At 59.5% G+C, this 13,288-nt stretch overlaps 1 protein-coding gene across 3 annotated transcripts in view; it reads right to left on the bottom strand.

Annotated features, from left to right (window-relative positions):
* Positions 1–3,056: 3,056 nt before the first annotated feature.
* The window catches only part of SORCS2 (sortilin related VPS10 domain containing receptor 2), a 426,038-nt gene continuing 415,806 nt past the window's right edge, over positions 3,057–13,288 (bottom strand). For 2 of the 3 annotated variants that reach the window (XM_088793080.1, XM_019748208.3), the window contains 6 exons: positions 11,880–11,992; positions 10,837–10,962; positions 9,260–9,359; positions 8,496–8,598; positions 8,020–8,165; positions 3,057–5,439 (listed from right to left, as the gene is read on the bottom strand). In XM_088793080.1, coding sequence (XP_088649206.1) covers positions 5,375–5,439; positions 8,020–8,165; positions 8,496–8,598; positions 9,260–9,359; positions 10,837–10,962; positions 11,880–11,992 — 653 coding nt within the window. In that variant the 3' untranslated portion in view covers positions 3,057–5,374. The remainder of the gene's footprint in view (positions 5,440–8,019; positions 8,166–8,495; positions 8,599–9,259; positions 9,360–10,836; positions 10,963–11,879; positions 11,993–13,288) is intronic. The other variant, XM_074320821.2, reaches the window with a different exon arrangement.

Genomic DNA, 13,288 nt, shown 5'->3' with positions numbered 1-13,288 from the left:
ATGTGCCATTTCTCTGAGGCCGCAGGGCTGCCCTCCACTGTTTCAGGCTGCGGGACGTGGTGCTGGCCCCGTGGCAGGGCCGCGCTTTTCCTTCCAGTCACTTACCTTTCAATGAGGAGGGCTCCCTCCAGACCACGTGTTTTACGGTCACAAGCTGTGTTCCGTCTCCCCCTGCTGCTTTCTCAGATGCTGAGGGAATCCTTCTTTTCTCCATGTGTCTCGTAGGCAGCATGATGTGCTTAGCCCCCAGACAAACCCCAGGGATCTAGCAGGCCATTGCCTTGTGTGCAACCCCAGAATTGAGATGGGGCCCTCCCACCATCTGCGGTGAAGGCTACAGGCCCAGTGTTTACTTTTGCATCTGCAGCATTCTTTGTCCCCAGTTCGGGGAACCGTGGTGGCCCCGCCTCTGGCTTGGGGTGAGGGTGAGGGCGCATGACTGAGTACCCAGACAGTGTGCTCTAGGGGTTCCTTCTGGGATGGCCACGTGATCTGATCAGAGCCTGTAGACTAAGGCGACGATACCCAGTCTGGAGCCACTGCAGTCATTTTGTGACCTGAGGACACCTATGTGCCCCTGTATCTGAGCAGTGGGAGCAACAGAACCACCAAAAGGTGTCCCGCTAACTCTGTGACCCAAATCTCCAGGGGCCGCCACACAGCCGGGAGTTTCATCCACTTCCTTGGCCAATCATCCTTCTCACTCTTGTGAGGATGGTGTCACACTGCCTCCTGCTTCCAAGGCCCTTCTCCCAGCTCACTTGCAGGGTGGCCCTCACTTGTTACTTACCTAGGAACACAGAGCAGTTGGAAGAGGCGCCCAACCCAGGTGCTTCTGCCCCCCCCCGGGGAGTGGTCCCTGCTCCCACCTGGCCTGCCCCCCACACCCGCTCACACTTGGGACTGGCTCTTGGGGTCCCTCCTGCTCCATCTGTCACCTCTATTTGCTTATGTCCGTCCACCGTCTTCACAAGACCATCCCCATCCTCACATTCACCCAGGCACTGCCCCAATTCCCTACTCGTCATAAGAAAATTCTAGAAGCATCATTAGGTACATTCTAGAAAGCATCTAGTTCTGTGATTTCCTTGACTCATTCCTAGTGGGTGTCCCTCCCCCTCCCCCAAGGACCCCCTTCTGTCCTCATCCACCCTTCTCACAGCCCCGGGGCAGTGGCCACCTTCCCCTTTGCAGCATCTCACTTCCTGGGCGGTCCCCTGCCTGAAGGTTATGTGGGTGTGGGGGAGGGGGGTGGGGGGAGGGGGTGGAGGTGGTGTGGGGGGGAGGGAGGTGGGGGGAGGGGAGTGGAGGGTGGGGTAGGGGGGTGGGGGGTAGGGGGGTGGGGGGAGGGTGGGAGGGGAGGGGGGTGCGGGGCTGCCGGGCTGCGCCTAGCCACTCAGAGCTGTGCACTGGGATCTGACTCTCTCTGCCCTCGACTATGGGATGGGGATGGTGGCACCTCTTTTATGTGGCTGCTGCCAACACGGTTTATGTAACTGCATGAAAAGTGCCCACACCGGACTTGGCACATGGGGGACACCAAATGGGAGTTGCCATGTCATTGTGATCAGCTCGTCCTGTGGCCGTCCTGTGGCCACCGTGCTGGCGGGCTCAGCTCCTCCAACGCCCACTCGGCCAATATACTGTGGGGATGTCGTTAACAGCTGCACATTTGGGCCCTAGTCACGTCAGCTGCAAACAATGGGAATGGTTCTGTTTTCCCAGCACAGGACCAGGCGAGTCCGGCCCAAGTGCCGTCTGCCGAGCCAGGTTCTGTCGGTGATTAAGAGTCTAATTATAACGTGATGCAGAGGCCAGGGGTTCTGGCCACACGTTACTAAACCGTCTGGGCGGGCGCGCTCCGTGCTGGAGCTGCAAGCCTGAGCTCACCAACTGCAAAAGCTGAGAAGCCTGGCAGACGGCAGGCTGATGAGAGGGGGCCGCACATACTGGGGTGTGGTGTGGCTGACGAGCCCTCGCCGCCCAGTCCTGTGGGAGCAGCAGCGGGGGGAGATCGTGCCAGCAACTTGGGGCTCATGGCATGTTTCCCTGTAATGAAACCTGGGGTGCAGCTGCCAGAGCCCCTCCCCCACCACATAGGCAGGGTGGGGCGCGTCTCCCCTTTCATTGGAACTAAGCTCAGGGTTGTGGGTTTTTCTCAGGCTCGTCACTGAGTAGGTCAGCGACTGCCTATGCACAGAGACCAGTCACTTGCCAAGGGCCACCCCTGCCAACTTAAGGACAGAGGGCCCTGCCCGTGTCCCCAGCCTGAGACCCAGGGGCACAGCTGTGTTTGGACAGGTTGGATTAGTGCTCAGTGCAGAAGGCGTACACATACTATGGGGGTTCCGGGGGCTAGGGTGGGTGGCGCGCGCTTAGAGGATGCTGGGAAGGTCTGATTGTTGGGTGGGCCACGGGGAGTGGTCTGGGGAGGAAGCCAGGCTGGATGCCCCGCAGGAAGGAGGGCACGTGATGATTGGGCATCGCCAGAACTCTGCTGTGATGGGTGGAGAGGTGGCCTCACTCTTCTCAGATAAGACGGCCCTGTGGCCGTTTGTGGCCGGGTCCAGTCGTGTTCAGACACGATTGGGGAATGCTCTTGGTTTTGCTTCCACCCTCATGGTGGTCATGCACCTGGTCTGATGCTGGTGTTGGTGACACGGTTTATGCTGGACGAGGGAACGCCCCACTCCCGGATTCTGGGAGCGTGCCCCTGATCAGGCGTCATATTGCCCAGCTCGGCGTCCTGGCCTCCGCTCACCTGGCCTGGTGGCCGGTGTTTCTGGGCCGCCCTGCTGGCCTTGAGGAGGACGTGAGCAGCAGGTGTGTGAGCGCTTTGATAACTGACGGGGATACCATTGCTTTGCAGTTGGCGTGTCCTGGATCCAGTGACGAGAAGGTCCGTGACCTGGCGACCTCCCCCCGCAGGTCAGTAACTGCTCCCGGTTCCTCTCACGGTGCCTGGCCATGTGGCTGCCCGACCACACTTCCAGGGGCCTGTGCACGCGCGCGCTTTGAGCTGAATGTTGAGAAATAGTGTCACAATAAGGCCGAGATGGATCATGTTCATTTAATCTTTGTTAAAAGCATCACAAATGATTTATTGATTTTAAAAAGGAAAAATAAGATAGAATTTATCACATTTTGTTATGTGCATATACCAAGTATGGCGTAACTGGGTCAAATGAAACCTCAGCTGCCCGAAGCAGGTTGCATCTTACACCCAGGTACCTGTATGTACCTGTCATCAAATATATAGGCTCTCCGATGTATAACCAGATAAATCCATGGACCTACATGTCGCTCTATATGATTATGGGCATGGAAAAGCATAGGGTACCTCAGATGCCACCTTATTCCCAGGTTCTTGGGTCCTCACACCCAAAATATTCTTGCTAATGACATAAAATACAAGAAAAACACAAATAACTAGGGGAGAACCCTACCCGAACAGCAGAGAGAATGAAGTTGAGTGGTCAGAGAAGGTGAAAGGGGTGGTTACCCGCAGGCACTGGTGAGTTTGGGGACTGTGTCAAGGGGACTCCATGCTGGCCTTGAGCTTGGGCCTGGATTGTGTGCTGACTCTCACGGGACAGGCTGTGGGGCAGACAGGCCGCAGGGCTCCCCTGAGGGGTCTTTGGAGACTTCACGAGGGCTGGGTGGGGAAAGCAGTCCTGTGGCAAAGGTCCAGAGAACCCAGACTCTTCCACACCATCCTTGCCAGCTCCATGCCGTGGGCCCTGGGCCCAGCTTGTCCCCAAGGAGGGTCTTGAGGACAACTTGCAGGGTGACCTCTGGAGAGGGCACCCAGGAGCCCCCGCTGGTGGGCAGGCATGGTGGGGAGAGGCCACTACCACTGCCTGGCCCCATGACCCCTTCCTCCCTGTGGTCTGAGTCCCCATCAGCGACATGGGGACACTGGACTTGAAGGATCCCCCACTCCCAAGTGCTGGGGGCTGTTCTGTGTGTGAGGCGTCACCCATGGGGCTCCCCTCCCACAGGGAAGATGGGCTAATGTCCCCCAGGCTTCATTCCAGGCCAGCAGTTACTGGTCTGGACTCTGGTGTTCCCCACCTCCAGGAAAGGCCAGGCCACCTGAGAGCCCTGCCTGGGGTGGGCAGGGGAAGACTGACTTCCGGTTTCAAGGCAAAAGGTGAGACTCCCGCTCTGGATTCATGTGTGTAGCTGGAGGCCAGCGTCCCTGATTCTAGGCATGTTTGTGTGAGTGGAATCGCACGGCGCGGGGCACAGAGGGCTGGTTCCTGGGGCACCTCTGCTACCCTCTTGCTGTGTGACCTTGGGAAAGTTAAGTCACCCCCTCTCTGAGCCTTGGTTTATCTTCAAAATGAGGCGCTCACTCCTGGATGGCCCTCCTGGCTCTCCAATTCTAAACCTCTCTGGTTCTTGGGTTTCACACGGGTCCCTGAAGCTATAAGGAAGGACAAGGTCGCATCCGTAGGCAGGTCCCACACTGCTCCTGGGAGGAGGTGGGCCTGCAGGAGGGCGCCTCCTACTGGCTGGCTGTGGAAGTGCAGGTTTCCGTAGCCCCTGGCAGGGGGAAAGCCAGGGCCAGCCTTTGCCCCTCTGGGACCCAGGGAAGAGACGCTGCCAGGAGAGGCAGAGGGGCAGCCCCGGGCATTCTGGAAAAGGGGCTCCTGAGAGTGGGGCTCTGACAAAACAACCCAGATGGCTACCATCTGGCCATAAAAATAAGAAGTTAAAAATAAACAGCTACCTGGAGAGGTATTTACATTATCTGCAGTTTAAAAAGAGGAGGGACAGCAGGAGGCATGGAGGGTGGTGGTGGGGGGCCTGGGTCACAGCTTTCCAGACTCTGGGGGGTGGACCCCTGCAGAGAGAGGGACATGCAGGGGCAGGAGCCGCCTTCCTGGGGAGGGGCTTCTGAGAAAGCTGGCCCCCGGTGTCCATTTGCGGTGGCAGGAGCCTGTGGGGCCGAGTGCCTGCGGTTCTGGGAGGGTCGGCTCAGCTCCCTGTCCCAGGGGTACCAGCACTGGCCACCAGAGGTCAGGCCTTGGGCTGGGCCATGCGTGTGGGACAGCCAGGGCAGCGGCCCAGGACCCAGGGGTAGAGTACCCAGAGTCAGGGTGGGGCCATGGGCGGTGCCGAGGGCCTGGTGTCCAGGGAGGGCAGGAGTCAGTGGCCCCCCATGTGTCCTGTGGGCTGGGTGGGCTGGGACTGGACAGTGGGGGTGGGGCATCTGTCGCCTCACATGGGGATAGCTGGAGGTGGCTTTTCCGCAGGTCTCTGAGGGGATGCTAGTCTCAGCACCAGTGCCGGCCACATCTGTGGTTCTGTGCCCTCCACGGGGACGAAACGACAGAGGAGACTGTTCTGGGCTCGGGCTCCGCGGGCATCAGCTCACCAGGTAGCTGTGCATCTCACGGGAGTTGATGCTCAGGACCACACCCGAGTGGTTCCCTAGGAAACAGACATACCCACCTGTGAGCACAGGCCCATGGGGTGCAGGGGCAGAGACGAATGGCGCCATGGCGGCCTCCGCGGGCGACACGGCACCACCATGCGGCAGGCATCCCACGGTTCCTTTGGTCGTGTGGGCCAGGCCTAAACGCGGTGCAGAGGTGCTGGGTCTCCATGTCTCCTGGTGGGTGGCTAAGAGTGGGTTCTCCTGGTGCTGGCACAGCGGTGGCCCCCATGGGCCTTTGGTGAGCCGAGACCAGCTACCGCCCGCTGTATCCACTGACCTGGTCATCGACAGCAGGGGGGTGCAGGAGGGGCTTTGCCCCCTCCTGGCAGTGGGCCCTGAAGGCCCGCTGTGGTACATACGGCCCCAGGATGCGGCAGGAGAGAGAAGGGGACAGTGATGGTCAGAAACAGCACTGAGTCGGGTGGTGGGGGCTGGGAGGCCTTCCTTAGGAGACCAGGGGACAGAGGCGTGGCCTGGAAGAAGGAGCTGGCATGGGCGGGACTGGACCTGCTCCTGGCCTGTGTCCCCCAGAAAGCGGCTGAGGGCTCCTGGCACCAGCCAGGCTAGGGTGGTGCCGTGTCATGAGCTCCACTGCTGGGTGAAACCTTCAAGGTTGTCACCATGCGGCCTGGGTTTTGGCATCTGTGACTCGGGGATGATAATAGCACCTCCCTAAAAGGACCATAGTGGGGGGCCATAAGGGAAAATGCCCCTGAAGATGTGGCAGGGCCTGACACATCCCGGGTGCTTGAGTTACACAACCTGCTGTCGTCACGCTGCTACTGTTCTGCAGGGTCTGGACAGCAAACAGCTGCCAGAGGCAGGTCGCCCATGCCCTGCCCGCTGACCAAGCTCAGGAAGCCATGTGTCATGGGGCTGCAAGGCTGCCAGGCATGAAGGGAGGGAGGGTGACCCCGAGCTCTGGTGCTCTGACCAGCCCAACCCCAGGTGGGGCGAGACCTGGTGGAGGGGTCTGGGGGTAGCAACCATGGGGGGCACACAGGGTGATCGCCTGAGCCTGCAGTCGTTGGGGGCACTGACTTTGGAGCCGCAGAGTTAGGGGTGACTCTGGCTCCCACATCAGTTACGTGACTGGGGAGTTTGAGAGACCACTCTGAACCTCAGCTTGCTCATCTGTCAAATGGGCACCTTACCAGTTAGTTACCCACGTCGGGGAGGCACTGAGACTGGGGCCTGGCCTGAAGTGAGTGCTAGGAAACAGGACTTGCTATCATTATGTCCGAGGAGGCTACAGACACATCTGGACCAGGGGATGTAGGCAAGATGACCCACTGTGCAGTCACCGCTGACCTGGGTGTACTTTCAAAGTTAGCCACGTGTCGGCTGTGCACCCTGGGTGAGGGCTTCACCTCTGCGCCTCACTGTCAATCATCTAAGCCACGAGGACAGTGATTTCTATGTCTCACAGTTCTGAGGACACAGCACACAGGGTGTGAGGTCAGTCCTAGTGGTGACACAACACTCCAGCCACACTCTGCTCTGGCTGCTGGCCTTCAGTCCTCATAGAGACGCCAGAGGTGGCGGCCGTCCCCGCGAACTCAGACACGGACAGAAATGAGAAAATGAGGGGACACGATGGGTCTGAACTCCAGCCCCCCCACCAGCTCTGTGACTCAGCGCAGTGTGTCTCTGTGCCTCTGTGAACTCGGCTCTGAGAAGAAGCCTGTCTACTGGGGTTACTGAAGTGACAGCATCCACGACATGGCTGGAGCCTCAGTTTACCTTATGGAAAGGATCAGCTGTACTGTGGGCCTGTGCGAGGGGTCAGTGCCCCAACTCCAGGTGGCCCGGCCCTCCCCACTAGGGACGGAGTCTGTGTCACCTTCCCCTGAAGATGGTCAGACTCTGGGTTGCCTCACTGACAGAGCAAGACCCGGTGACAGTGTGTCTGTCACAGAAGGTGCTGCGCTCCTCCTGGCCGCTGCCTCTCTCTAGTTGCCCTGGGAACTCGGCCGCCATGCTGTGAGGGAGCCCACGCCACGTGGAGGCCACAGGCCGGCGCTGGGGGATGGGGTGGGACAGCCCAGCTGGGGGCTTGAACCACCAGACACCTGAGTGAGGACCCTTTGAGACGACTCCTCTGCAGCCATCGACAGCAACCTCATGACACAGCCGGAGAGAGAACCGCCTGGCTGAGCCTGGTCACCCCGGCACCGCGAGAGAACACGGCAGTAAACGGTGCTGTGACACACGGAGCTGGGGTGCGGCTGGAGACTGGGCTCGGTCAGAGTGACTGAGGTCCCGTGAGCGACAATGTCTTGTAAACCGTGAAGTGCTGCGCACAGGTGTTTGTGCCCGTGCACGAGGCCTACAAAGCCACTTCCGGTGAGCAGGAGGCTGGGTGCGTCGAGGGGCCGGCCCTGCTTCCTCGTGGGGCCCAGCCCCCCATCCTCGCCCCCCTTCCAAGTGTTCAGGGCCTGCCAGCGCGGTGTCCTATCACCTCGTCAGATGGAGGGGACAACCGCTCGGCCGGCCGGGCCCTGCGTCCCGTGCGCGGCGCTGGCCGGGGGCCCATGGGAGGCTGGGGAGGCGGGTTTCCGGGCGGGCGTTACCTAGAGTCTGCATGTCCAGCTCATCATCTATAAACCCCTCACCCTGGGTGGCGCTCGGGACGCCCTGGCTGTGGCTCGCCGGGCTTGTCATTTCCTGCTCCTTCTCGTTGCGCATCTGGGCGTACACGGTCCTGCCGGGCCGTTTCCTGCGGGGCAGAGGTGGGGCTCAGGGCTCTCCCCAGACCGCCTGCCCCCTGACCCCCCCTTGTGCAGTCAGACCCTCACTCCTCTGCTCCCCAGCTGTGTGGCCCTGGGCATGTCACTTAACCTCTCTGAGCCTGGGTATCCTCGTCTGTAACATGCCAGCGGGCTCCCTGAGGGCAAGGGGAGCAGAGAGGAGGCTGAAAGATGCTCGCTGGGTTGGGCACCCGAGTGGGATTCAGAACTGGGGACGGGTGTGGACGCACGCCTCTCCCCACAGCCCACTGCAGGCGCAAACACACCCCCTCCTGCTGAGGGAAACCAGCGAGCCTTGCCTTTTGAACTTATAGAGGATGAAGGTTGCCACCACGAACAGTCCGATGACAAAGAGGACAGCCACTACCCAGTAGCTGCTGCTCCGTCCCAGCCTCTGAGAATCTGCAACAAAACAGCAGTGAGTGGTCGTCATGGGCCGTGGCCCATCCCCACCTGGCCTGGGCGCCCGTCTGGCCTCCTCAGATGGGAGGCGGTTCACATCCTCCGGTCGGTTCTCCTGCGGTGGCTGAGGGTGGCGGGCAGACTGTACAAGGTGAACCCTGCCCTGGGCCTGACTCCCGCTGTGTGACCGCCGGACAGACCGCCTGGACAGTGGACAGACTGCCTCTGCTATGTCGTGCTGCGTGGGGGACCTGCCGACTCCCATGGCACGACGTCTTTCCAGGGCAGAAAGAAGCTCTCCAGCTTCTGCAAAGATTCTTGCCCCAAAGGGGAAAGGACACATGTGACCAGAGAGAACAGTCCCATGTGGGGGGCGGGGGGCAGAGATGATCTGAGACCCCTGACACCGGAGTCCGTGTGGCCTCTGCAGAGGAGGGCGAGGCCCGAGTGACCGCTCAGCCGGGAGGTGCGTATGGACAGCTGAGGGGCTGAGGTGGGCCCAGGCCAGGCCGGAAGCACACCTGCCTGGGTCAGTGCTATGTCCCTGCACCTGGCCCGGCTTCCTGCGTGGAGGAGGAGTGAGCCTGTAACTACTACTAAAAGACCACAGGTACGTAAAGGATGGGAGGGTCTGGAGAGGGGAGTGGTCTGGGGCTCTTACCTGTGTCCGCATCCCTCACGGCCACCAGGACGCGGACCCCACCCCGCAGGAGGAAGCTGATCTTCTGTGCGGTCAGCACTTGCTGGATGGCCGCGAGTCTCTATAAGCAGAGGGAGAGTGAGGGGCCTCAGGGACCCACAGGGGGCGGGAGGGGTCAGGCGTCCGCCCTGACCCTCCAGAGCACTGCAGGCTTGGGGTGGGTGGTATCTGGCCTCTGGGTGCCTGGCTGGTTTGCCTTTTCACCAGCGGCATTTTCCTAGTGATCAGAGGGGAACCGATGGCCCGTGTGGAAACTCAGATGTGGTCCTTGCAACAGGTGGGTGCGTGGGGCTGGGAAGGAGGCCCCTGCGGATGGCAGTCCTGGGATATTCCCTGGGGACTCTGCTTGCTCGTGGGTCAAACTCAGGATCCATGACAGCGTCTTAGCACCTGAGCTCCAGGAGGCCCGCTCCTGGCTCACAGTGTGGGTCTTCATCGGGGACCCTGTGGACGATGAGCCAACAGAGCCCCGGCTTCGAGGCGGCAGTGCGGCTGGAGGGCTGCTGCACCTCTGCTTTGAGGGTCCATGTAAAGGTGCAAAGGAACGCCTGCATTGCCCCCTGCTCAGCATAGGCAGGGCCGGCGGTACTGCCGCCGCCCGCAGCCACGACACGTCATCGTGAGTCTTTTCTGACCTTGGGTGTGTGGTTTGCTCTCAGCACTCAGGAACAATGCAGATGGGGCACCCCAGAATCACACACCACGTGGCCGGCTTCTTTCACTAGTGTCATGTTTTCATGTTCGTCCAGGTGGGAGAGTGTTGGTGCTTTGTTCCTTTTCATGGCTGCATAATACTCCACTGTGTGGCTGGACCACATTTTGTCTGTCCTTCATCTGTTGATGGATGCTTGGGTTGTGTCCATTTTGGGGCTATTAGGAATAATGCTGTCATGGTGTTTTTGGTTCTCTGGGTGGAACTGCGATGTCACAGCATCACTCTACGTTTAACTTTCGGAGGAACGGCCAGACTTTTCCACAGCAGCCAGTGTACACCCACCAGCAGTGTCTCCACACAGCCATCCACGCTAGTCATGGTCTGTTTTAAGTACTACAGCTGCTCTAATGGGTGGGCAGTGGTTCCAATCACCCCGGGTCCCCCCACTCCCAGCCCCACACCTGTCACACAGCAGGATGCCCTGCCTGGGGTGAGGGCCATGATTTGGAAGCTGTCTGTGCACTAAGGATGTTTGCTAATTGATGGGGGCTGACTTCTTCTCTGTTCTGAACCCTGCGCCCCGGGAGTCCCACGTCTGCAGCACCCACCCTGCACTGTGCGGGGCCACGCGAGCAGCTTCAGAGGAAGTGCGACAGGAGGTGGTGTGCATGCCCCTGGGAGGTGGCCCGCCTCCTCCCACCACAGTGACCTTGGAGGCATGTGGGTTCCAGAGGGTGAAGCTGTAGGTGACAGAGGGCCAGCACCCATCGGGCTGTGTCTGGGAAGAGCGGCCGTGTGCTGACGAGCCAGACACTCCATGCTGGCTGTGACCGCCACAAGCCTGTTGGGGGCAGGGAGCACCTGGTCTAGTGGCCACAGGTACCTTGTCACTGGGGAGGCTTCTCTTCCTTGTGGGCAGGGGCGGGGGCAGCAGTACGTGCAGGTCGGCCACGGTGGGCAGCCCCGGCTTGACCACGGTCACCAGCAGCTCCTCGGGGACACTGCTCTCCTGCAGGGACACACATGAGCCACTCTGATCTGCAGGCTTTCTGGGCCACACTGCAGACCCTCCCCTCGCCCCTCGTGGACTGTGTGATGCTGGCCACCCGTCCTGAAAGCCATTCCTGACCCGTGCACACCACGAGGCGGCCCCGAGTCCCGCACAGCCCTGAACCACCTCCTGCAGCCAGCTCCCTGGGTCCATCAGCGTCTGTCCCCCACACCGGCCTCTACTTGCCAGGCCTGTCCCATTTCATTCCTCACTTCATGGTCAGTGAGCAGCCCCTCCCCTGCTAATGTCCTCCCAGATGTCAGGGCTCCCGACCATCCAAGTCCCCAGACCCACAGGCTCAGCTCCTATGGGCCCCTCTGCCCCCTGCACGTGCATCAGGCAAACTCCTACTCATCCTTAAATACCCAGGGCAGTATCGCCAGCACCACTAACGGGCTGAAGGCAGGCGCGGTCAGTGGGCCTGGACTGCGACGGCCTTGGGCAGGGGGCAGGGATCTTTCTTTCCCGGGGACAAGGGCTTTGCATGTCCTGCACACACTCTGGCGCTCACTGCCTTCCTGTGCCTTCTGCCACCGCCCCAGGGCAGCGGGCACACTGGTTCTTCTGCGTCCAGGGTCTAGCCCAGAAGAGCTCAGTGAATAAATGAAAATCACTTTAAAGAGATTCTGGACGACCGGGGAGCAGCGGCTGCTCCTGTGTAAGCAGCTGGCTCTCACACGACCTGTGCCTCCCCTGCAAGGTGACAGTCAGCCTCAAGCCCCTCCCCTCCCAGGCGGGGGACCCAGCAGCCGGCCAGAAGGCCAAATCACTGTGACTGGGGGCAGCTGTGTGCACCCCGCCCTGCGCCCCCCCCCCCAGCTTCTCTGAGGTGCCCTCGGGTGCTGGGGAAGCGGTGGCCTGGGGGCTCGGGGCACCTTGGCCAGGAGCCGGGTGACCACCAGGCCGATGTCCTCTCTCCACTCCGGGGTGTTGGGGTTGTGCGCGTCCAGCTCCTGGGAAAACCGCAGAGGCACAACCTGAAACTCATCTGCAAAGAGGCGAGACGGGCGCGCGGATCAGCCCTGGGCAGCCGGGCGCTGCCCCACAGGGAGCTGCCCGCACCCGGGTGGCACAGGTGGCCCCTGGGGTCAGATCCCATGGCCCAGTTTTGGAAAACGAGATCCCACCCTGTGTGCCCAAAGCTGTCCCAGGCAGGGCCCGTGTCATTGGCTGCCATTTAATAATAACAACGAGGACGACGATGATGAAGGCAGCTGTGACTGGGAGGGAGGGCCTGGCACGTGAGGTTTGCCTCACTGACTCACAAGGACATACACACCCCACAGGTTGGCCTCCCATGCCCCAGGGATCCATGGACTTTGACTGGGCCGGTCCCCCCACCAGATTAAGAGTCCCCATGAGAGCAGAGGCCCCTGCCTCCTCTTTCTCTCGTATTTCCCAGAGTCCCAGCTCAGAGGCCGATTCTAGAGCCATAGCAGGGGGTGGTGAAAAGACCGCAGCACCGGGAGCCCCAGCTAATTGAAGCCTCTCTCCATTTCCCTCCAGAGCCTCGGTTTTCTGACTTGTAAAGTGGGAGGAGGTCCCATAGGGATGAGCGGCTCAAGGGACCAGCGCTTGTGAACTGTGACCTCAACATCTCACAATGGGCATCGTATTGGAAAGGAAGGAGTGAAACTCACTGCTGGCGGATGACATGGTATCATGTTTAGAACACCCTACAGACTCTACCAGGAAACCATTAGAACTAATACAGTTGGTGAAGCTGCAGGATACAAAACCAACACACAGAAATCTGTTGTGTTTCCATGCACTAGTAATGAACTATCAGAAAGAGAAATGAAGAAAACCATCCCATTTACGGTTGCATCAAAAAGAATAAAGTACATAGGAACAAACTTAACCAGGGAGGTGAGAGACCTATACACTGAAAACTACACGACGCTGCTGAAAGAAACTGAAGACACAATTAATTGAAAAGATATTTTGTGCTCATGGATGGTAAGAATTAACTGTTAAAATGTCCATACTACCCAATGCAATCTACAGACTTAATGCAACCCCTATTAAAACTCCAATGACATATTTCACAGAAATAGAAAAAAAAATGGCATTTTCCACAGATATAGAACAATCTTAAAATTTGTAATCAAACCACAAAAGACCCTGAATAGCCACAGCAATCTTGAGGAAGGAAAACAAAGCTGGAGGAATCAGGCTCCCTGACATCAAACTATACTACAAGCTTATAGTGATCAAAACAGCATGGCACAGCCATAAAAACAGACACAGGTCAATGGAACAGAAGGGAGAGCCCAGAAGTAAA

Source organism: Rhinolophus sinicus, chromosome 1 (assembly GCF_057876585.1).
Source record: "Rhinolophus sinicus isolate RSI-liver-muscle chromosome 1, RSI-T2T, whole genome shotgun sequence".
Classification (NCBI taxonomy): Eukaryota; Metazoa; Chordata; class Mammalia; order Chiroptera; family Rhinolophidae; genus Rhinolophus; species Rhinolophus sinicus.
Note: the sequence above shows the minus strand (reverse complement) of the source record. Positions and strands in the feature narration are given on the sequence as shown.